The 22,813-nt window shown below is 41.4% G+C and overlaps 1 protein-coding gene across 1 annotated transcript in view; it reads left to right on the top strand.

The window, feature by feature from the left end:
* The window catches only part of ptpn18 (protein tyrosine phosphatase non-receptor type 18), a 36,308-nt gene extending 33,181 nt beyond the window's left edge, over positions 1-3,127 (top strand). The window contains exon 17 of the mRNA XM_085344581.1: positions 2,854-3,127. Within this exon, the coding sequence (XP_085200707.1) occupies positions 2,854-2,927 (74 nt within the window). The 3' untranslated portion in view covers positions 2,928-3,127. The remainder of the gene's footprint in view (positions 1-2,853) is intronic.
* The last annotated feature ends 19,686 nt before the right edge of the window (positions 3,128-22,813 follow it).

The following is a 22,813-nucleotide window of genomic DNA, read 5'->3' as shown; positions in this document are numbered from 1 at the left end:
TGAGAGGGAAACATGAAGATGAAACCAGGAGATGTCCTTACTGAATCATCAGAGCTGAACAGGTGATGGAGAAACAGGTTTACCTTTTAGGTGACATGAATGAGTTGAAGGGAAGTTATGAACTGTTTCTGAGAGACAAATAACACCAGGATCCTTTTCTAAGCAGCTGACAGCTGGTAACTGTGCAGGGGCGGCTCTAGCAAAGTGTTGCCAGGGGGCAGGTAGGACATTAACAGGGAAAGGGGGGCACAAAGAAATACTTTTCTTACTTATTCTCATTTAAAATGTTTCGCTTTTAATAAATAATTATCTGAATCTTACAACAAATGATTGATAGATTGATACATATATACCATCAGAACAGTGTACATCACTGTCACAACAGCGTTTGTTTTCATTCAAAGGCTTTATGATTTTTCCTATAATGGCGGGACGGTCTCTAGTCAAAATGCCCGGGCCGATTTATTTATTTTTTTGTCCCAGTCCAGCCCTGTATGCAGCTCATCTGCAGTCTGGTGTTGCCTACATCTTCCTATTCAGACGGCAGAATTTCTGAGTTCTGAGTACAATCAAAGCACCACGACTGCAGTTTTTGTGTTGGATGTAAAAGGGAACATGACGCTGTGACGTAGGCTAGAATCATGGCAGCGGTCAAAGTTACTTTGCCTAGTAACTAGTTACTTTGAAAGTAACGAGTAACTTGAAGTAACTGAGTTACTTTTGATAGAAGTAACTAGTAATGTAACTAAATTACTATTTTAAAGTAACTTACCCAACACTGCGCTTGACACATTTGAACACACTCAGTAAGCATCATCTTTCTACACGGAGAAGGGGCATCGTTTAACCCAGTCCAACTCATTCCTAACCTAATCAAATACTCTGTGGATTCTGTAACTAACCAGCTAACACACAAGAAAAAATAGAGCAAAAAAAGAAAACAAACACAAGATCCTGAATGGGAGATTCCACACTCTCGGTGCCGGGCTCGGACTACACAATATGTGTGTTGTAGTGCTCACTGTGTCACATTAGGCCAATTAGAGAGTCGGTGTGTCTAAAAAGCATGTGTGTAAATATAGGTTGAGTAATAGCAACTAAGAAATGTCATTTTAATGTGTATGTAATGATATAGTGGTTGCATGTTAGTGTTTTAAGGGCATGTATTGTGCTCATTCTAGCTTCATATATTATTTTTTTTTATCCAAGGACTCAATGGGTAGTTGGCAGGACTTGCAGTTCAAAATAATTATGTCTTTTACTGGTGCTGTTCATCCTCAATCAAACTCAAGCCACTTTTAAGCTAACATACTTCTGACTGGCTGCTGCTCATAGGCAGAAAGTCTTTAAGCTAAGCATAAGAGTGACAAGAACGACAAGAAATACTCAGACTGAGATTTCGGTGTGGACATTAAGCTTTGGGTCAGGACTTTTTTATAGAGAGTAATGTGAACCATGTCTGACCTCTGTGTAGATGGATCGTCTCAGACGTTGTCTGGGCTCAAGTTTGGTCGGTTTTCAGTTTCTTCTTCCCGCCTGATTAATGTGTTACACTCTGCCCATCAGGGACCTTAAAAATGAACTTTCTTTAAGAACAATTTAACCCTCGTTCAGCATAGACACAGCTGTGCTAATGTGTTTTTAACCAGTCTAACCATAGCTAGTCACCAGGTATCACATCTTTGTTTGTCAGCCATTCAAACTATACTAACTCTCCAAACTGTTATTTAGTTTCCATCTTAGTTTGTGTCCAAAGTTTAAAACATGTTCTTACTGATGTATTTAATCTTTAGATGGAAACAAACTAGCTAAACTGCTAGCTTCTAGCTAAACTGCTAAACGTCTAGCTAAACATCTAGCTAAACTTTGTAAATCCTCTCTTTCATGGATGAAAGAGGATTAAGCAATATTATAAAACCTGTGACTAGTTACACTGATCATTTAAACTCTGTTGCCCAACCCCGGAGACCTGTCAGTCTAGTTAAAAATGTTTATTTGTTTGTTTGTTTGTTTTTTTTGTCACACTGTCACTTTGCTGCTCTTGTTTGCACATTTGCACGTGCATTTTGTTGTCTGCTGTCTGTTAACAAAAAAAAAAGAAAAAAAAAGTCATCCTTAGATAGTTAGTTAGTTTTTGTTAATTTATGTTGTAATTCATGTTAGGTCAGTCTGTCTTGTCTCTGCTAGCCAGCTAACTACGCCTCTTAGTTAGCTAGTTTAGTGTTTTCTGTTTATTTATGTTGCATGTAGCACCTTGGTCCTGGAGGAACGTTGTTTCGCTTCACTGTGTATTAACTGTGGTTGAAGTGACAATAAAGTTGACTTGACTTGACTTATTTGCTGACTGGGAACCACTTGCTGACCAGCTGGGGAAAACGCATTTTCCCAAGTGACTGAGGATTATCAGGGGGTCGCGATCTGGTCAGTAGTCCTGCGAAGAGAGAAAGAGTTTGGACTGTTTAACTCTCTGGTCTCTGTTTTTCAGAACTGAAGGAAGATTTTGCTCCAAAAATGAGTAAAGATGTCAAATAGGTGCTCTTGGAAACCTTTTGGGTGTTCCATTGGAGCTTTTCTAGCTGCTCAGAAATAAGGATTGTTTTATGTTTATTACTATTATCTGATAGCTACACTGTGGTGTGCTACTAACTATTTTAAATTTTGCTTATGAATACTGAACATGGTGTAGGTGGTATGGGGGAGGTGATGGTGATAAAAAAATGTGCTAGTTGGCAGTGGTGATGACAGAAGAGAAGACGGTTTACTCACAGTTGGACTGCTCTCTTATTGCTGCATTTGTGTGTCACATAGTGAAGTTATACTTTCTCTGATTTTCTTTATTTTGTTATTTTTCAGGGTTTAACTGTCGGATTCAGAAGCCCAGAGGACCCAGAGATCCTCCAGCTGAGTGGACTCGGGTGGAGAGATGAACTGGTTTAACTGGTTTATCAGAGACTGTTGGACTGGACTGGACTGAATTAGACTTGAATCTGACTGTTTGTGTGATTTGATTTGCTAAACTGGTGTCACTGTGATCATCTGACCGGGTTCAGAAAGCTGCCTGTAAATATTTATCGAAATCATGCTTGACGTGTCTGTATTTTATGTATTTAAAGGTTCAATTTACCTTTTTGGTGGGAATAATTTAATATGTTAAATATTTCGAATAGACGTTTACAGACTTTGACCACAATCTTAAATCATATTTGACCTCCTGACCAGGGGCTTTATCTTATTTTAGATGTTGAATCTTCACTGTCACTATCATTTGAAGACACAAAAGCTCAGTATCACTAACATTTGATTTTGTAACGTGAGTGTTAATGACAAATTGTAAAAATAAAAATGGAACATCACATCTGCTGAGCGTAATTAATTTTTTTACTAATAAAGGATTTCTGTTAACTATAAGGTTTCATGGGGGAAAAGGATTAATTTGGCTCAACACACCTTAAGTTTTTATATTTGAAGGTTTTGTGCTTTGTACATTTTAAACAAATGCTACAAGAAGCTGATCCACGCAGGATTGCTTTTCACAAAATGGTGAAAAGTAAAAGATAAAACCTGGTTCTTTGGTCTGTGAAGTACCTAAAAAAAGGAAATTATATCAACAAGTGAAGTACTCTCAAACACACCAAAGCAGAAGTCCTCGAAGTCCTCAGAGCTAATCTCAGTACAGTCAGTCACTATGGAATAATATTCCTGGTTGGTTGCCTACATTTCCCATCATACACCTGATGGGATTTTTCATTAGCTCCTGCCTGCAGCCAGGTTGTCCAAACGCCACACCTCATATTGGCCTTCCTCATGTGCTAGATTGCACATCCCTGACTCTTGTCACTCTAAGGATGAGCCAAGGAAACTGGGATTTAACAAAATAAAACCACCTTGCTTTGCAGCCTCATTTTAAAGCAATTAAATGAAATCAATTAAATATATTTGAGCCAACTGCATCATAAATAGTTTTGTTCGAGCCCTGCAGCTGTATTTTATCATCTCATTTTAGTGCTCCTGACTTTTTAAAATATATTTAGGGTTAAATTCACAACAACATGAACACATTTGTTTTTAAAACACAAACACATGGTGAAGAACAAAGTCTGAGCATGAAGCTGAAACAGCTGCTGAATACAAAGGCCTGGCTGTTTGTAGAGGAGTCCTTCCTCCTGAGGAGTACCGCCCCTCTTTAATACACGGGGGCAAAGAACACATGGGATGCAGAGGCAGCCTCTTCACTTTGTAATGCAGACTTTCAAGTAACCCGTTCCAAAGCAACCTTGATGACATTACACATGTTCCCTATGAAACTCACTTGTTGTGTATGTTTGTTGAACCTGGTGTCTAAAACACAGTGTCCCAGATGACCACCAGGAGGCAGCAGAGCAACACCAACCAACAGCAGGAAGGCCTGGAGCCTGTTGGTGTGTGAAAGCAATAAAGGGAAGAAGAAGAACAGAGGCTCCCGAAGCAGTGTGAATGAACAGAAAGAACACACTGAGGGAGGGAAAAAGGTGGTTTCAATTAAACTTTTGGCTTCACTGGACTGTGGTCACTGTGTGTGTGTGTGTGTGCACACGTGTGTGGGGCTGTCTTTGTGAGAACCACTGTCAGTTTAAGACCTTGTGAGGACATTTGCTGACTTTGGCACAGAGCTTCAAAGAGCCATGTGAGGGTTCAGACCTGGTTTCAGGGTTCAGGTTTGGGTTATTTGCCACAGCGACATGTGGACACACTTGTATTACTCGTGTTGTGGGAACATAAATGTGTTCACACAACCACATTGTGGGAACGCAACTCTTGTAATTGGATAAAAAGAAGTCCCCATAAAGCAAATCATCAACTTTTAGTGTGATGCTGGAAATGAGTCAAAGTGATGTCCTCTGAAGTGATGGAAACACAAAAGTGTGTGTGTGAGAGAGAGACTGACATCATCAGATCTGAATCAGGTTCAAAAAAAGAGGAGATGATTCAGCACACACACACACACACACACACACACACACACTGTACAACAAAGTGTGTGTCAGTGTGCATTTTTGTGTCTTTTGTCTTTTGCAACCACAGGGCTGAGCTCTCTATCATGCCTTGCTGTAATCAAAGAAGTCTACCAACACACGCACGCATCCATGCACATGCATATGCACACACACACATGCACACACACACACTTGTCTGTCCCTCGGTTTGAGTCTAAAAAACCACTAAATGCAACTCTCGTGCTGCCAGCTGCGCTGCCAGTTTGCCGCAAAGCACACTCCATTTATTACAGGCATTTTACACGTGCGCACACACACACACACACACACACACACACACAGGTCATGGGTGTTGGCTTCTTCAGTGGAGGAGAGACCACAGGCATCCATAGATGGAGAAAGAGGGAGGGAGAAAGGGAAAAGGAGAGCGATGAAATCGAGTGATAGACTGCGATATTGGAAATTAAAGGAGGATTTTTTTTTAAACCCATCACTCACATGTCCACATATCTACGCCTGTGTGTATGTGTGAGCTGTACACTTCCCGGGCACTTTATTAGGAACACCTGTGCAGTATAATGCAATCCAATCCAACAGCACTGCTATAAATTCTTCCTCCACAAAGTTTTATACATTTCCAGTTCTTCCTGGTAATTTCAGGAAAGAGGTAGGGGGTTTTGGTGGACTGTGGAGGGCTCACTCTACAGTTGGAAACACAGTTTGTCTTTGCATAGTGAGTTATTGTTACCTTAATTAACAGAAGTTTGTGTGTTTGTGTGTGTGTAGTTTTTTATTAGTGTAGTGTGATGAAAAGAAAATGGTGGAATAGTTCCAACTCTAATCGTTTGGTTAATCAGCTTCTGACTGAACTTGTGTCACTGTCATGATCCTGGGTCCTTTTGACCCAGCGTTTTGTGTTTTCTCTTCGCGATTTTGGTTCTGTTCTTCCTCTGGTTAGTGTTTACTCTGTTCTGCCCGTGTGTTCCTGTATCTAGTCCGCGTTTCTTAGTTTGTGTCCTTTCATGTGTAAGTTCCTGTTTTATTGTGAAGGTCTGTGTCTTATGTGAGTGTTTTCAGTTTGCCTCCCTAGTCTCGTCATGTTAATTACTCCCAGCTGTGTTCCCACCTGTATGTAATCTCCCTGTGTTCTCTGAGTGTATTTAAGTTGTGTCTTCTGTCATAGTAGTTGCTGGTTCGTCTGTGTTGTTTCCCCTCGGTCTCCCTGTATGTATTTCCCCGGACCTCCCTGCACCGTCATTCTTGGTTTGTGTTGTTAGTTTACCCAGTTTAGGTTTCAGTTTCATGTTCCTAGCGCCTTTGTTGTTTGCATTTTTGTTGTTAATAAACACTCACCTGCACCAGAGCTGCCGCCTTTTGGTCCTATATATATATTCCACACGGCTTGCCCCCGCAAACCGTGACAGTCACAGTACTGATCGTGTGCTGTGCAGTTGGTGTAACGAATTTGTCAGTCACATGATCAAGCATAACCTTGGGAGCAGTAATTTTTTTAAAATCATGTTTTATTCATTAGGACTTGAAACTAGACACCACACACTGATAATGAAAGTGCGTGCTGAGCTCACAGATCAAGGGAAAAGTTGAGCCGTTTACCCAGGGACTTCTTTTTACAGCCACAGGAGGCGCCCCCTGCTGGACATGCAGTCTCTTCTGCATTAGCTTCCCTTTCCAGATCCCACATTCGTGCCTTAAATCTATCCCTGTTTTTATTTTTTTTATCCATAATTAAATTATAAAAAAATAAATGTTCATCACATATTTTCCATTACATGATGCTGACAGAGAGTGAGAGAGGGAAAAATGGGGGGGCCGAGGGAAAGAGCAACTTTAGATGAATGAGGAGACGAGGGGCTGAAACTCAAAGAGAGAGACTGAGAGAGAGAGGGAAACAGAAGCCTAGCAATGGAGTGATAAAATAGTGAGAGAAGAGATAAAGCCTGTGAGGGCTGAAGGAGAGACGGAGACAGATGGAAGCAGACCTACAGAGTGATGAAAAAGACAGATAGTGGTTTAGCAGAAAGAGAGAGTGATGAAACAGAGGGATAGATAGGGAGAGAGAGAGAGAGCGCAGTCCTGCCACTGAGCCTTGTTGCTAGGCAACTGAGCAGCTCCTCTTTGAAGTTTTCCCTCATTGTTTTGTTTTTTTTTTGTTTTTTTTTTCTTTTTCTTTTTGAACAATCAGGTCAGAGCGAGGCTTAGTGGCAACCATAGCAACCACCTCAGCACCACGCCTGGTGGCCATCCCATCCCTGAAGAGAAAGAGAAACTCTGGGCCGGGGGAAACTCTGAGGTTGAAGTTAAACCACAATCAGATGGCACGGTGTCAGCAGAGACGACTTTACCAGTGTCTGTAGACACAAACAAGACATTCACCAAATGTTTGGAGTTGAAAACGATCTTAAAAACCTTGAAAACAACATATTGTGTCTCCTTCAGTTAGAGGTGGTGATCCTGTGTAGGAGAGCTGGGGGCAGACACATTACAACGGAAACATCGGGTACTCAGAGGACACTAAATATAAATCTGTGTGATGGCAAAGATGGCAGTTGGCCTCCGCCTCCTGTCAAAGAGAGCCAATCCACAGCTGACCCAGGAAGCAAATGTACCAATCGTATTGTTGTGCTGGCACATGCGCAGTAGAGTTTTACTAGTTTTAACTGTGTGGTGGAAATCTTATCCATAAGTTATCATAGTCACAGGGCAAACTTTTGAACACACACTCATCATGGGCATAGTGTCAGGGCAATTTTCTTCTTTTAATTATTTCTTTGAGCTTTTCTTTTTCCTACATTTTCAATGACTTTTAAAAACTCAAGAATTAGGTGAACAAGTTTGAATTTATTTTTGGATTTTCTGTAATCCATTCAGGGTCAAACGCTTACAGAACCCCCCACTAATATTTGGTCATAGCGAGCTGTACCTTGACCATATCCTTTTGGTAGCCATCACCAAACTCCTGATCCAAGTTTCAACCATCTAACTGTTGATCTGAGGTGAAGATGAAGAAGTTGGAAGTAGACCCTATTATTGTAGGATCTTTACCTTTAATAATAAAGGTCCTCGAGGCTACTGTTGTTGTGATTTGGTGCTATATAAATAAAACTGAATTGAACTGAATAGTTCCTCTCCTTCCTTCTTCCAGAGGATGATGCTACCCCCACCATGCCTGACAGTTGGTATCGTGGTCTTGGGTTTAAAAACCTCACCTTTACTCCTCCTAACATACCTTTTATTGTTTTGGTCAATTAGGTCTGACCATAAAACTTTTCTGGAAAAGATATTTGCCTTCTCCATGTGAGTGCTTTTAAATTTCAGCTGGTTTTGAATGTTTTGAATTTGGAGAAAGACCTTCCTTCGTTGGTCCTCTTAGTTCCTGGCAGTGAAACTAGAGGCTGACAAAGTGGTTACACATTCAAATAACGTGCGTACAACTGTTTCAGTTTTCCTTCTATTATCTTTACTGAGTCTCTTGGAGTTTCTCATTGTTTGGAACATTGGCCACTCCGATGAAGAGTGTTAAACAAAACCTTTGTATGCTGGCAGAGTGAAACTACCAGTTGTAGTCAATCATGGTCACTAATGGGAAGCTAATAGGTTTTGGCCTTGTCAAATTAAAAGACTCTGCAGAACCTTCAGCACCACTCATTAAAATAAGTGAGTGCATGTATGTATTTCTGTGTATGTCTTCAAATTTGGGCAACCAGTTTATGTTTTTTTAAACTCGTGCTGTACAATCATTCCAGCCCGGGGAAAAGAACAGTCCAAAAATATTATTAAAAGTCCAAAATTACTGTGACCACCATGCCCATGATGTGTGTAAACTTCTGACAAGCAACTTCTGCGGAGACCTCCTCAAACAACTTAATTCATAATCCATCCTATGCATCGGTAAATAACAATGACTCTGTCTCTGTTGTTAACAACAGAGTGTCTGTCTTCACCCTGGCAGCTTAGACTTCCTTCAGGCTGACTCTGTCACTAAGAAGCTTGATGATCAGCTCGGTGACGCGTTAACCTCAAATAATGCAAGCACCCACTTTTTTACAAAAAAACCAAACCAAAAGTAGACAAAGAACATGAATCTGATCCTTCAGCACCTCTTTTAATAACCTCGGGCTGTTCACTTACGATTTTGTCTTAGAATTAGAAGTTTATCTCGAAGCTTTATTCTTTTTCTGGAAGACACATCTATTCAGTATAACATCCTCTTTAGTCAGAGCTAATCATAGCTCAGCTCTGACACCTGTTCAGCACAGTATTTCATCTTATTCCTCGTATGTGCTGCATACTTCTAAGGTTTAAAGAAAACCTCACGGCATGAGTTCATGGCGTTCGTTGTCACGATTTCTTCACCTTTGCGAGCCGCAGTCTACGAGTTCTTCTTTGTTGTCATTAGCTTTGGCTAATGACAACGCTGCTAGCTAAGTTAGCACTTACCTTAAATCGCTGCTTGGTTTTCCCTGAACAACTTGTCAGAAATCACTGTCACAAAGCCAAGAAGAATAGATTGCATCCAAATATTTGAAGAACCAAGTGTTTCAGCTGTAGTTGCCTAATGTTGCAGCAGCCATGCAAAGGTGGTTTCACTTGGCTGTTGCAACATGAGGAAATCATGACCTCTACTCTTATCCGGGTCAGTTTGTGGTTCCTTCCTTCCTTCCCTTAAGTGGATAACTATTTTTAATCTTCGTAGGTGCTTTCTGTTACGGTGCGTTCACACCAAATATGAAATGTAGGCTTTCGTCCTGTTACTGTTATGGTGTCTTTGGTTTGGGGCCATTGGTTTTGCGGTTAGTTCATTATTCCTTTTGGGTTTTGAGAAGTGATTTATGTTCACATTCTACAGTTTTCTGCTTATTAGTGTGGTTTTGTGTTTCCTTGCACTATAGTGAGCTTTATTATCTTCTGATGACTATTTATTCTTTATTGTTTTGTTATAAAAGACAGATGGTGGTTTAGCAGAAACCACTTGAGGGTTCCCTTTCTGTTCTGAGCTCATCTTTGTGTTAACCTTTTTGTCCTTCTTCTTCCCCTTTTTAGTTGACCATGTTTTCCCTTTCCTCTTCCCGTTTATAGTTTAGTTGCTCTCTGTCTTGTGTTGAATTTTGCTTCTCGTCTGATTTGGTTAGTTGTCCTGCTTCCATTTCAGTCTTTGTCTTTTGTATATATTGCCTAGTCTCCCTTTGTCCTTTGTCAAGTCCTCCTCTGCGTGTGTCTCTTAGTTCAGTATTTATATGTTTAACTTTTGGAAACCTTGGATTCCCAGACTTGCTTTAGTTTATTCTCCTGTTTTCTGGACTTTGTAACGATTGTTTGACATTAAAAGCTCTGCTCTGTGTTTAAGCTCCTGATTCTCACCTCCTGCATTTGAGTCAGCAACATTAATAACACACCGCAGTATGACAGCTACATACATAAACTAAAGTTGTATCTGATATCCCAGTTTTGCTGTTGTCCTTGCATCATCATTATAATGTCGGCCCAGGATCAGCATTGCTACTGACTGATCATGTGGTGATGTCAAAGCTTTGGAATATGGAGGGAAAAGAAAGAAACATGTCTTTGTTTATATAAAACTCTCTAAGCATTTAAAGTGTTTCCTTTATTAATTTATGCAATATAAAAATATATATTATTAAAGTAGTTTTGCTGCTAGCCAAATTTAACTTGTTCATGGTTGTTTTTAATTGCATTAACTAACTTTTTCACTAACGCTAACTGAACTGCCAGACAACAGGATTGGTTAGTTGCAATGTTGATCCTGGACCACGCTAAAGGTAGGAAGCCGCAAATGTTCACCTGTAACGACCCACAGGACGAGGAGGAATGTTGGATGGACCAAAGTTACAGTAACACATTTCCAGAACTTAAGGGGGTCCAGACAAGAAACGATTTACTCATCGCACATCAGTTTGTTGATGATGGTCGACCGCTAGCAGGCATTCCAGGCTCTGGTTGCCTTGGTAACCCTCCCCACCCTCTGACATGTCAATAAAAGATATGCTGCACTTTCATTGACTGATGTCTCAATTATTTGCTTTGAAGTTGAGACATTTACAGTTTTTTCTGATTGCTTAAGCACATTTTTTGTAACTATTGGCTAATTTTGCAAAACTCTTCACACAAATAAGAAAACCTGTCACCCAATCATCAAAACATTGTAGTTCTCTTGCAAAAGCAAACACAGCTGGATTAACTCTTCACACCTTCGTAAAAATGGTGTTTCCGTATCAAACAGTACACACAAGCCATCATCTACTAAGCACACAATGCGCCAACTGCACACTGATGGTATGAATACAAAACACATCTGGCTTTTGCTTTCTCTGCGCACAAGGTAGGCTATGTCAGTTTGAGCTCATACTTCTGTCATAGATCCATAAGCATAGAGGGATCCAAACTTCAAGTACTGGTGTTTATTCAAACACATCAAAACAAACACAAGTGTTTATTTCCAAGTATAGGATTATTTGCAGTCGCCATAATGACTATATGGGTTACTTGGTCTGCAGTGAACATGCTTCCTCTGCCCCAGCATCTGGTCATCTAGCAATTCTGTAAAGTAACAATTTCAGTATTTTTACATCAATGGTATTGGTGTGTTTCTCATTGGCATATGGCAGTGCTACAAATCTTTGTGCGGAGTGACTGTACTCACCGATTCTCATTTCAAGATGTCCTTATGGTGCTTGCTACAGTGTAGCGGCTCGAGTTAGGCTGGACCCGTTGGCCAGCTACCCTCAGGGTCATTCCACGGTTGATTACATGGTCCACTATTGTAGCTCTGATGTCATCAGCAATTCTATTTCTTACTCTTCCTACCCTTCCTCTCCCCCCTCCTCATTTTCCTCTCCCCCCTCCTCATCTTCCTCTTGCTCCTCCTTGTCCTTGTCGTCCTCTTCATCCTACTTCTTCACCTCCACGTCCTCTTCCTCGGCCTCCTCTACTTCTCACTCTTTCTGCTCCCTCCATTGTACTCCGCACACACAGCTTACCTGTATTATAGTGCTTAGGCTGATTGCAAAGTGAACTAATTATCTAAAAAAGTTTTCACATGTGAAAGTGTGCCAGACAGTTGGCAAGTTAGTGTTAATGATAGCCATACATGTGTATACTTTTGCTAGGAGTGTGTTGGAAATTTGGTAATTGAGTGTTGTGCAGTGAATTGTGCCTACAGTTGTGCAAAGTGTGTGTTACAAAATTGCAAACTGAGTGCAAAGCAGTTTTTGTGCTTTTAGTTTTGCACACTCAGTGAGTGGTTTTGCTATAAGTCTGACTAGTTTTAGAAATTGTGCTACAGGATTCACAGTTAGTGTTTAGGCATTCGGTAAAAACTGTAAATCACTTCCTGTGATATCAAAGCAAAGCTGGACCATTCAGTTCCAGGTGCTGTAAAACAGGGTCAATGAGTCTGTCCTTTGTTTCTATTCAGGAAATCCCTCTGTGGGAGAATCTCAGCTGACAGGCAAATCTGTGTGATGCTAACATGTTATTATGGACCACAATCTCTGTTTCCTTGTAGAACTGTGCCACAAACAATAAGTGCAGGGCCAAAGACAAAAAGGTGTCTTTAGTAATGTGTCTTATTTAGTCCAATAAGCAGCTAATTTCACAACTCGTGTACAGGGATGAGTATCAAAACCCGGTTCTTGTTGAGAACCGGTTCCCACTGTTTCAATTCCTTGGAATTGTTTGACATTTTTGCAAACGATTCCCTTATTCCCAACGAGTAGTTGGCTCTCAGCCGTCGCACTTTTTCTCCTCTCCTCCTCTCCCTTAGCTTCCCTGCTTAGCCTCTTATGTCCTTGTCTAGTCTCGTGGGTTTTTTTGTATTACGTTTCCCTGGAACACTCTCTCACAGTCTGTTCTCTAAAACCTAAAGGAGGAATTATGGATTTGGATTTGATCAACTGGTCTCTGAATGCAATTGACACCCCTTCTCAACGAGAAGTCTGGGCTCGGGTGAGCCTGACTGCTGAAGATATCTACCTATTCGGAACCATGATAACAGGGATCTTGCTGATCGGAGCTGGCTCGGCCCTGACTTATCGAAGAATTAAGGAAGCGGAACCGGCTGTTCAAACCCCACAAGGCTGCCCGCTGGGATTGAAATCATGGGATGAGGCGTGAGTTTCTAAAAATGGGCTCATTGAGTGCAGCACGGAGAAGATCTTGGAGAGGCTGATGGCTGCCGTGAATACTCAGAATAAGACCTCTGAGTGAAAAACTGGATTGCATCTGGAGGGGCTAGCTCGAACAACACCTTTGAGCGCAAATTCGATCACATCTTGGGGAAGTGCACTGCGGTCGTGAGTTCTCAGAACCTGCTCTTTGAGCAAAAAGAACGACAACATCACGGAACGTAAGTTTGGATAACATCATAGAAAGCTCACGGCTCTCCAACGGGAGATTGAGAGACCAGTGTTGGACTGTTAGAACAGCTTTGAAATTCATATGAGTTGTTCGCACTAAAGTAAAAACTATCATCACTTCATGCGGAGACCCCTTCGGCGCCAGCTGCGGCCTCAAGGCTGGAGCTGAACAAAACACCCTGATAACGACTGTGTTTAGTCTGTTTCTTCCCATTCCATGCAAAGCCACCTGGGTTGGCTGGAAGACTGTTTACTTAGCCTGGCGGGGCGAAGGACACTGTCTCAGCTGAACTCTGGACACACACACACACACATACACTGATATGCACACACTGATCCCCCCTCCCTTTCCAAACGCCTTCGATGCTTGTGCCCTACCGGGGAAGATGGCAGTCGACTGGACCAGCGCAGACACGCTGCAGGACCGGATGCGCTGTCTACACCGGCTCTCTCTTACCCTTTACCCGCCCCTGTTGCTTGTCTTGTGTTTCTATGCTGTATTGATAGTCATGTGCTTTTGTGCTGAGGTGTTTTTTCTGTTATCAAACTGTTCTCCCATTAGGAGCTCAGTCTGAGTGGAGTTTTTTTTCTCCTTCTCTTACCTAATGTTATGTATTTTCGTTGTTTTTTTCCTATCAGCCTACCTTTCTGACATGTCTGCCCAATGTGATGTTTGTGTAAAGTTGGTCAGAAGGTTCCTTTGTAAGTGTGCATTCGCCATTAGCATGCTGCCTGCTGTAACCCTAATTTCTTTCGGGATTAATAAAGTATTCTGATTCTGATTCTGATTCTGATTTATCGATTCCAGTCGCCCCGAATGACGTCACCACGTTGCGGCGCGTCATTTACCTGGCAGGAAACATGGCGGCTCAGACGCTCTACCAGTATCTACCAGTAGTGTCTCCTTTCAGGCCAGGATAGACGAATGTCACCGAGCAGTGACTCAGTTTGTGGTCAAAGGCTTGCACCCATTTGCCGCAGCAGATGCCCCGATTTTCAGTAAGTGAATGTGTTTAATTGTAGGCAGGGACATTACTGGATATTCTTGTGTAATTGCTACAGAATAATTTATGTTATACTTTGTTATTGCTACAGAAGAATATTTTATTTTATTATTTTACATTTACAATTTTTTTTCCTGGGGACCCTGTGACGCCCCATTGAAGAGCCGTAGGCTGTGGCTCTGTTAAGATCTCACTGTTGGGTTTGTAAGGCCATGTTACTCCTAAATTTCTATCTTGTTCAAAGAGAAGATATAAAACAAAGTTCTGAGCTAATCGACCTTAGTGTTCTCCTTTTTTAAAAATAAGAATCGAAAACAGAATCGAAAATGGAATCAGAATCGTAAAAATCGTATCAATATCCATCCCTACTCGTGTATTGATTGATTGATTTAACAAACATGTAATGCTACTGCAGTGCTTATGGGCAATGGATGATCTGGTTAGGCTGATGAGTCCTAGTAAAGGAGTCCTGATGTTTTAGCTCAGTTTTTGGCCTCCACCAGTGCCTGAGGGAAAGTAGCTGGTGAATGATTCACTGGTTGCTCACGAGCTCATCTCTAACTGTGTCATTCTGCTGTTTGCTCATGGGCAGGTCAGAGTCAGAGGTTTTTACAGCTCCTAAACTGAAAACAGACGCCGCCAGAAACAAATCTACGAGGGCAGGGCGCACGTCAAGCTTAGAGCTGCAAACTGTGCTCCCTGTTCTAAGTGTGTTTGGGTTCTGGATTACACACACACACAAACACACACACGCACAAACAAACAAGCAGATGTGTTGGATATCAGGCAAACCTCAAGAGAAGTAAAAATAAATAAAGACAGAGACACAGAGAATTTGTTCTGCTCTGCGGCTTCAACCTCGTAAACTCCACTCAGGATTAAACTAACAGCTACACACACACACACACACACACACACACACACACACACACACAAACACGTGTTTTCCATCACTTCAGAGGACTTTACGCCGTTTTCCATTCATTTCCTGACGACTTACTCCTTCAGTCTTCACACCAAAAATGAATAAATAACTTTGTTTATTTTCTTAAAGGAAATCAAGTCCCCACAATGCGATGTGTAATCTGGATTTTGCCCTCACAACATGGCTGATAGACTTGAGAGGACATTATGTTAACTTTGATTCTTTTTCCAAAGATTTATTCTAACCAAAAACTGTGTTTACATGCATAAATCTAATTTACACAGCGGGGCTGAGTCCCTGTAATGGAGGAGAGTTCCCACAACACAAGTAATTTGAGTACACGCACACATGCAGGGTCCAGATGTGCAGTAATAGTAGCAGCGATGTAAAAAAGGAAGCATACAGTAGGCCCTGAAACCACAATGTGCGCGCGCACACACACACACACACACACACACACACACAGAGCCATTGTCATTTACGCACATAGACTCACAGAGAGGACCATTGTCATGCATGCTGCTGGCTGTTTCACGGCAACTTAAAAAGATTAACGGGTGATCAGCATCAATTTACACTGAAGAATGGGAGTTTTGGGGGAGATGGGGGTCGGACGGGGGAGGGGGAGAAGAAAATGATCGAGAGAACGAAAACAAGCCTGGTGGAGAAATAAAAAGACAAATGCAGGAGACGAGAGTTTATCTTCTTTTTTTTTAATTCACAAAGTTTTGGTTCAACTGACATAAAAAAAGGAAATGAGCATTAATTTAAACATTTATCGTCACTTTTTTTCCCAAGCTTTATTTTCATTTTTAAATTAGAAAACAAACAAAAACGACAAAACAAAAACATTTATCATCACTTTATTTTGACCCTTATACTCTCCTCCTCTTTCTCACCCCGAGTTACTATTGAAAGGAAAGGAAAGGAAAGGAAAGGAAAGGAAAGGAAAGAAAAGGGAAGGAAAGGAAAGGAAAGGAAGAGCAGAAAAGTAAACAAAGCAAGACTGAAGAAACATAGAAAGGAGAAAGTGAATGATAGGAAAGGAATGCACTTAAGAATCAAAATAATAGGAAAAGAAAGAAAATGAAACCAAGTCAGGGGAGAGAAGAAAAATAAAGACAAAGAAATATTGAAAGGAAACCAAATAGGAGACCAAATAAAGGAAAGGACAGAGGAAGCAGGATGCAGGCAACATAGAAGGGAAAAAAAGGAGGATGAACTGAGCGCTCGACCCCTCAAGTGGCTTCAATTAAGAAAATTACAGAGAGATCGAAGGCGAAACCAGAGCTGTCAGCTGATTACAGGGCCAACCCTGTGCTGCAGACCCAGAAGTAACCCCAGCCTAAACCTGAACCCGGACCAGCCCGAGTCCCCCCTCTCGTTATTTTAGGCTCAGCATGCTCGGTGTGGAAACACTGAGTCTGCTGCTAACAGACCACATCCAACTCTCTCCGACTTCACTCATTTCAGCTGCTTTTATTTCAGTTTTATTTGCCCTAAATCATCCTCACGACGCCCTGAATGACACGGATCGCGTAGCCTCAGCTGGAGTTAGCTTCTATTAGCTTCTGATAGCTGACTTTAGATGGTTGATTTTAGTGTCTGATAGAAAAATTATTGTTTTTACTGTTTTGATGCTTAACTTGATTATATGTCATTATAATAACCATTACAGTTTTTTACAGATGCTAGGACACATTTCTCAATACTTAGGTCACGTTTGCAAAACTCCTCACACAGTGAGCACAACAGAAGTCTATGTGGGCTAAACTGAGGACCAGTTATCATTGTTTTGGCACAAAATGCATTCAATGACTACATCTCTCAAATTTCATGAATCATCTTCTCACTCAGACACAACAACTGCCAAAAATCTTTGTACGGACAGGACATTTTGCATGTGCTTACATACTGTTTTCAAAACTGTTAAACTCATGGTCAAAACAATAACACAATGCAAAACTTGAAAAGACAGCAAAATGCAACAGCAATATTTTAGTGAAACATATTTTAAATCTAAAAATGCAGTTTAACCAGCCACAGCTGATTCTCATTGTGGATGAACATCTACACAGGTGTTACTCCTTCAATTTTTCAACTCCTTCAATTCTGGCAGCCAGAAGATTCTTTCCTAGGTGTGTTGCCCTAGATGACATAAGATGTGATGTGGATGAGAACCTGTGGCCAAATAGGGAAGACCGAGTAGATTAGCATTACTATTGTATGTGTATCAGTAGATGGTGTGTATACAAATTCTTGTATTTTGGGATTACTTAGTGCAAAAAAATAAAAATACATAAACATAAATACATGATGTCTGATTCATTCCAGTAACATATATTGAAATTATAAACAGAGATGTGTCCTTGTTTTACACAAGAAAACGCTGTGTAATGCTACATGTTGTTAGTGTTTTTTAGGTCATTGTTTTGTGGGTGACAAAGTGTGTTTGTCGGCTGTCAACCTTTGCTAGTGTTCTGGAAGAATGAGTTTATTTCAAATCAAATCAAATCACTTTTTTATTGTCACATCACATGTGCAGGCACACTGGCACAGCACATGCGAGTGAAATTCTTGTGTGCGAGCCCCACAAGCAACAGAGATGTGCAAACACAACAACACAAACGAGCAAAATACAAGAATGGCCAACCTGAAACTAATAAATATATGTACAATATATAATAGTGTATGCATTTCTGGATGTGTATACTAAATATTTTCCTACGTGTGTGTGTGTGTGTGTGTGTGTGTGTGTGTGTGTGTGTGTGTGTGTGTGTGTGTGTGTATACACATTTTTACAAATTAAATAGTAAAAAAATAAAATAAAATAATAATAATAATAATAAAATATATAAAATATACAGAGTTGAATATGTGCAAAACAAGTGGCATTTATATACAGTGTGGAGTGCATAATGTTGAAGTTCCAGTAGTGAAGCTGAGGTGTCTATGACGTGTTCAGCAGTCTGATGGCCTGATGGAAAAAGCTGTCTCTCAGTCTGCTGGTACGGGACCGGATGCTGCAGAACCTCCTTCCTGATGGAAGCAGTCTGAACAGTTTATGGCTGGGGTGACTGGAGTCCTTGATGATCCTCCCCGCTTTCCTCAGGCACCGCTTCCTGTAGATGTCTTGGAGGGAGGGAAGCTCACCTCCAATTATCCGTTCAGAGCACCGCACTACTCGCTGGAGAGCTTTGCAGTTGTAGGCGGTGCTGTTGCCATACCAGGTGGTGATGCATCCAGTGAGGATGCTCTCAATGGCACAGTGATAGAAGGTCCTGAGGATGCGGGGGCTCATGCCGAATCTTTTCAGTCTCCTGAGAAAGAAGAGGCGCTGCTGCGCCTTCTTCACTGTTTTGTTTGTGTGTACTGACCACGTAAGATCCTCAGCCAGATGTACTCCAAGGAACCGGAAGCTGCTCACTCTCTCCACAGCAGCGCCGTTGATGGTGATGGGGGTGTGTACTTCTCTGCACCTCCGGAAGTCCACTATCAACTCCTTTGTCTTTGCGACGTTGAGGGTGAGATGGTTGTCTTGACACCAGTGGGTCAGGGCGCTGACCTCCTCCCTGTAAGCCGTCTCATCACCGTTGGTGATAAGACCCACCACTGTAGTGTCGTCCGCAAACTTCACAATGATGTTGGAGCTGTTAGTGGCTGTGCAGTCGTAGGTGTAGAGTGAGTACAGGAGAGGGCTCAGTGCACACCCCTGTGGAGCACCAGTGTTCAGTGTGACGGGGGATGAGGTGATGCTGCCCAGTCTGACCACCTGGCGTCTGTCAGACAGGAAGCTAAGGATCCAGCTGCAGAGGGAGCTGCTCAGTCCTAGATCCTGCAGTTTCCTGTCCAGCTTCGAGGGAACGATGGTATTGAATGCTGAGCTGTAATCTACAAACAGCATCCTCACATACGTGTCTCTCTTCTCCAGGTGTGACAGGGCAGTGTGTAGTGTCAGGGCTATGGCATCATCAGTGGACCTGTTGTGGCGGTATGCAAACTGTAGAGGGTCCAGTGAGTCGGGTAGTGCAGAGCAGATGAAGTCCCTGACCAGCTTCTCGAAGCATTTGCTTACGATGGGGGTCAGGGCTACAGGTCGCCAGTCGTTCAATGAGGAGATGGTGGAGGATTTGGGTACAGGGATTATTTGAGACCTGAATGAAGTGTTTTGGTAGTTGTAGTGCATTTTGAATGTGAAATGAACTGCTTTGCCAAGCTGACGGTCAGTTAGGAGAAATGTGTGAAGAGTTTTGCAAAAGTGACCTAAGTATTGAGAAATGTGTCCTAGCGTCTGTAAAAAACTGTAATCAATGAGGGGTTTAAATGTGTGTCTGCTTTTAGGAGGGCAGCTGTGGCTCAAGTGGAGCGAGTCGTCTACCAAGTGGAAAGTCAGGGGGTTGATCCCCGAAGTTTGTATCTTTGGGCGAGATATTGAACCCCTGAAGCATCCAGTCTGTGTGTGTGCGTGTGTGTGTGTGTGTGTGAGATTGGGTGAATGAGAAGCGCTTTGGGTGCTCAGCTGAGTAGGAAGATGCTATATAAGTAACAGTCCATTCATCATTTTTCATAGACAGTCGTCCAGTTGTGTCAAACCCAGAACGTCCACAGAAGAGCGCAGAGCAGCGGCGAGGTCATCCTTAGACTGTGAAGTGAACAGAAACCATCAGAGAGATGACTAATCAGAGAAAAGAACACTGTGGTGTGCTCGGCACGATAAAGGAGTCCTGGAAGAATGACCCTGAAGACAATCACAAGGTCTTTTCTTCAGAATTATGTGAAGAGCCCTCTCCAGGAAGTAGACAGATCTTTGTCCATGTCTTTTATGAAGGAAAGTCTCCACCTAATAAAGTACAAAGGTGAAAACTACTGACAAAATAAAACAAAAAGTTAAATAACTACATTTTCATGTTTGGGCCAGGCTGGCCGGTTCTTTCCCTCCTCTCCCTCTGGGTGGCTCTGGGAGGGATCATTTCAGGCTCTGCCTTTGGGCAGGTCTCATTCAGAGGCTGCTATGATCCCGCTATGGTGATGGATCTCTGCTTGATCGTTACCTCCACTCTGGGGAGCTTTGTAGCCAGAAAACTCTTACCTGTGGAGGAGTTTCCAGTCACCGGTCAAGTCCAGCCCTTCATCCAGCACCACAAACTTTCCTTTCACCTGTAGACTCTGCCCGCCCTCTTGCAAGTACCATGATCATCGTCTGTCTTTGGACATCAAACCTGCTCGGACGTCCGGCGCTCTCTTTTGTTCCTGGCCACCCGGCTCACTCATATTTACATCGCTTGTAGTAAATAAACTCCATAAATCTGCCTAAAGCCGTCTGGGTTTACTTCCTAGGTTCAGTTAAAAAAGAAAAAGAAAAAGAAAAGCGTCATGACACAAATAATTAAATAAATCTGTGGTGCTTACATCTCACCTTTAAAAAGCTAAGATGCCCAGATCAGCCGCTCAGGCTTCTCTGAACCAACAACAGCTGATAACCTGAAACATACATGAGGCAGGGCGATGCGTGAGAACATGCGGCGTCTACTCGGCCTCGCTTTACTGTTGATTACTGATTCTGTTTTTTAATGTGTCCAGAATGAATTCAGAAGTGCTCAGAGTTATGTTCTGCTCACATTCAGCCAAATGCAGCCAAGCTGACTGCACTCCACACTAATGACCCCAAAGTACTGTCGAGTTTTTGTAGGTAAAGGAAAAGGTAAAATTAAAATATTGACCAATGACAAAGAGATTTACCGGATCTCCAGCCAATCAAACTGTTTTTCATTCAGTGAAGACAAAACTAAAAGTAGAAAACAACAACAAAAACAGGAGAGAGCTGCAATAAAAGCACCACAAAGGAGGAAACACCATCTGTGGGGATGTCGGTGCCGTCCAGACATCAGACAAAGAAATCTCAACACAATGAAAATTTCATATCAGAAGATCCTGTTAGCTACTGGAAGCTACTGGAAGCTACTATAATCCTCAGTGGGTGTCCGATAGTTTTGTTCAAGCCCTGAAGTTAAAGCTGCAAGCCTGCACTTAAACCCCACATACATCAGATAACTGTGACTAAATTAAAAGTTTAAAAAAAAGAAAAGCATTAATGTCCAAATATGTACGGACCTTCTTCTTTTTGTCTTATGGTGGAACCAAGTTCCTCAAAAGGTTTCTGTTTCTCGAGGAAAAGTCCCGCAGTGGAAACACACCTATTGTCTGGTTGTCGACTGACTCATCAGTCAGTCAGGATGTGACTAATCTGTAATCACGCACTTCTGCTTTATTACAGGGAGTGTGTTTTTCTGTTGTTGTTAGATTCTCCTTCAGCTGCATTTCAAGAGGCAGCGATGAAATGTGCTTAAAATTTTACACAAGCATCTACATTTTGTCTTAATTATACCTGTGACGTCCAAGTGTGTGCGAAAAAGTGTGTCTGACTGCTTTAGTTACCCTTTACTAATGGTGATAAACATATGAGTGGGTCTGTACGTACATTCAGTAATAATCCATATTATTCTAAACTGAGCAACGTTTTTACCACAACTGTATTTTAAATATCTTTGCACATTTATGTCAAATAAAAAGACTTTTACTCGTTACAAAAGTAGACACGTCTGTGTTATTGTACACGGATGTGCAAGACAAAGTCAGTATAACTCTATACAAGTACATATGGATATACATTAGACATAAAGTGACCACAAATAAATGAAAAAGAAAGCGTTAAAAAAATACATAAAGGAATATAAAAGAATTACAAAGCAATTTAGAATATTTAAAAAGGATTTTAAGACACAAAATGATGTAAAAGATTACAGAGACACATTAAAAAATTATAAAAGATAAGAGCAAAGACACAGAAAACAACTCAAGGCAACTTGAAACAAGTAAAAATGACACACAACTGCAAAAAGGATTTAAACATCACAAAAAGCCTCCAAAAGACAGACGAGTCTTACCAACACTTACCAGGAGGAATAAAACGTTACAAAGCAACTTAAAATATATATGAATAGTTTTAAAACTCTAAAAGACCAGAAAAACAATTTTAAAATGATGAGAAGAGACATAAAAAACCGACAAAGCTATGAAATATATAAACGGACATCTAAAACTACACAATGATGTAAAAGATTACAAAATGTCTTAAAATGACAGCAAAGAGACAGAAAACAACTATAAAGCAAATTAAAAATAAACAGACAAAATAAAAAAACATGTAAAAGATTAAAAAATGATGACAGTTAAAAAATTAACAGACATGAAAACTAGGGGTGCAACGATATTCGTATCGATATTGAACCGTTCGATACAGTGCTTTCGGTTCGGTACGCATATGTATCGAACAATACAACATTTGTAAGTTATTTTATCAATTTTCCTTCTGACGATGCTGTCTGTGTTGAGCGCTCAGTGAATCTGTGTTCGACTACTCCGCCTAGGCTGCACTGTCGAGCGCAGATCCACTGAGCGCTCCACACAGACAGCATAGTCAGGAGGAAGAGCGCAGGGCACCTCCCCCACCCTCATTCA

This window comes from Diplotaxodon limnothrissa, linkage group LG20 (genome assembly GCF_057381915.1).
Source record: "Diplotaxodon limnothrissa isolate DT_005_m linkage group LG20, D_limnothrissa_male_GT1.1, whole genome shotgun sequence".
Lineage (NCBI taxonomy): Eukaryota > Metazoa > Chordata > Actinopteri > Cichliformes > Cichlidae > Diplotaxodon > Diplotaxodon limnothrissa.
Note: the sequence above shows the minus strand (reverse complement) of the source record. Positions and strands in the feature narration are given on the sequence as shown.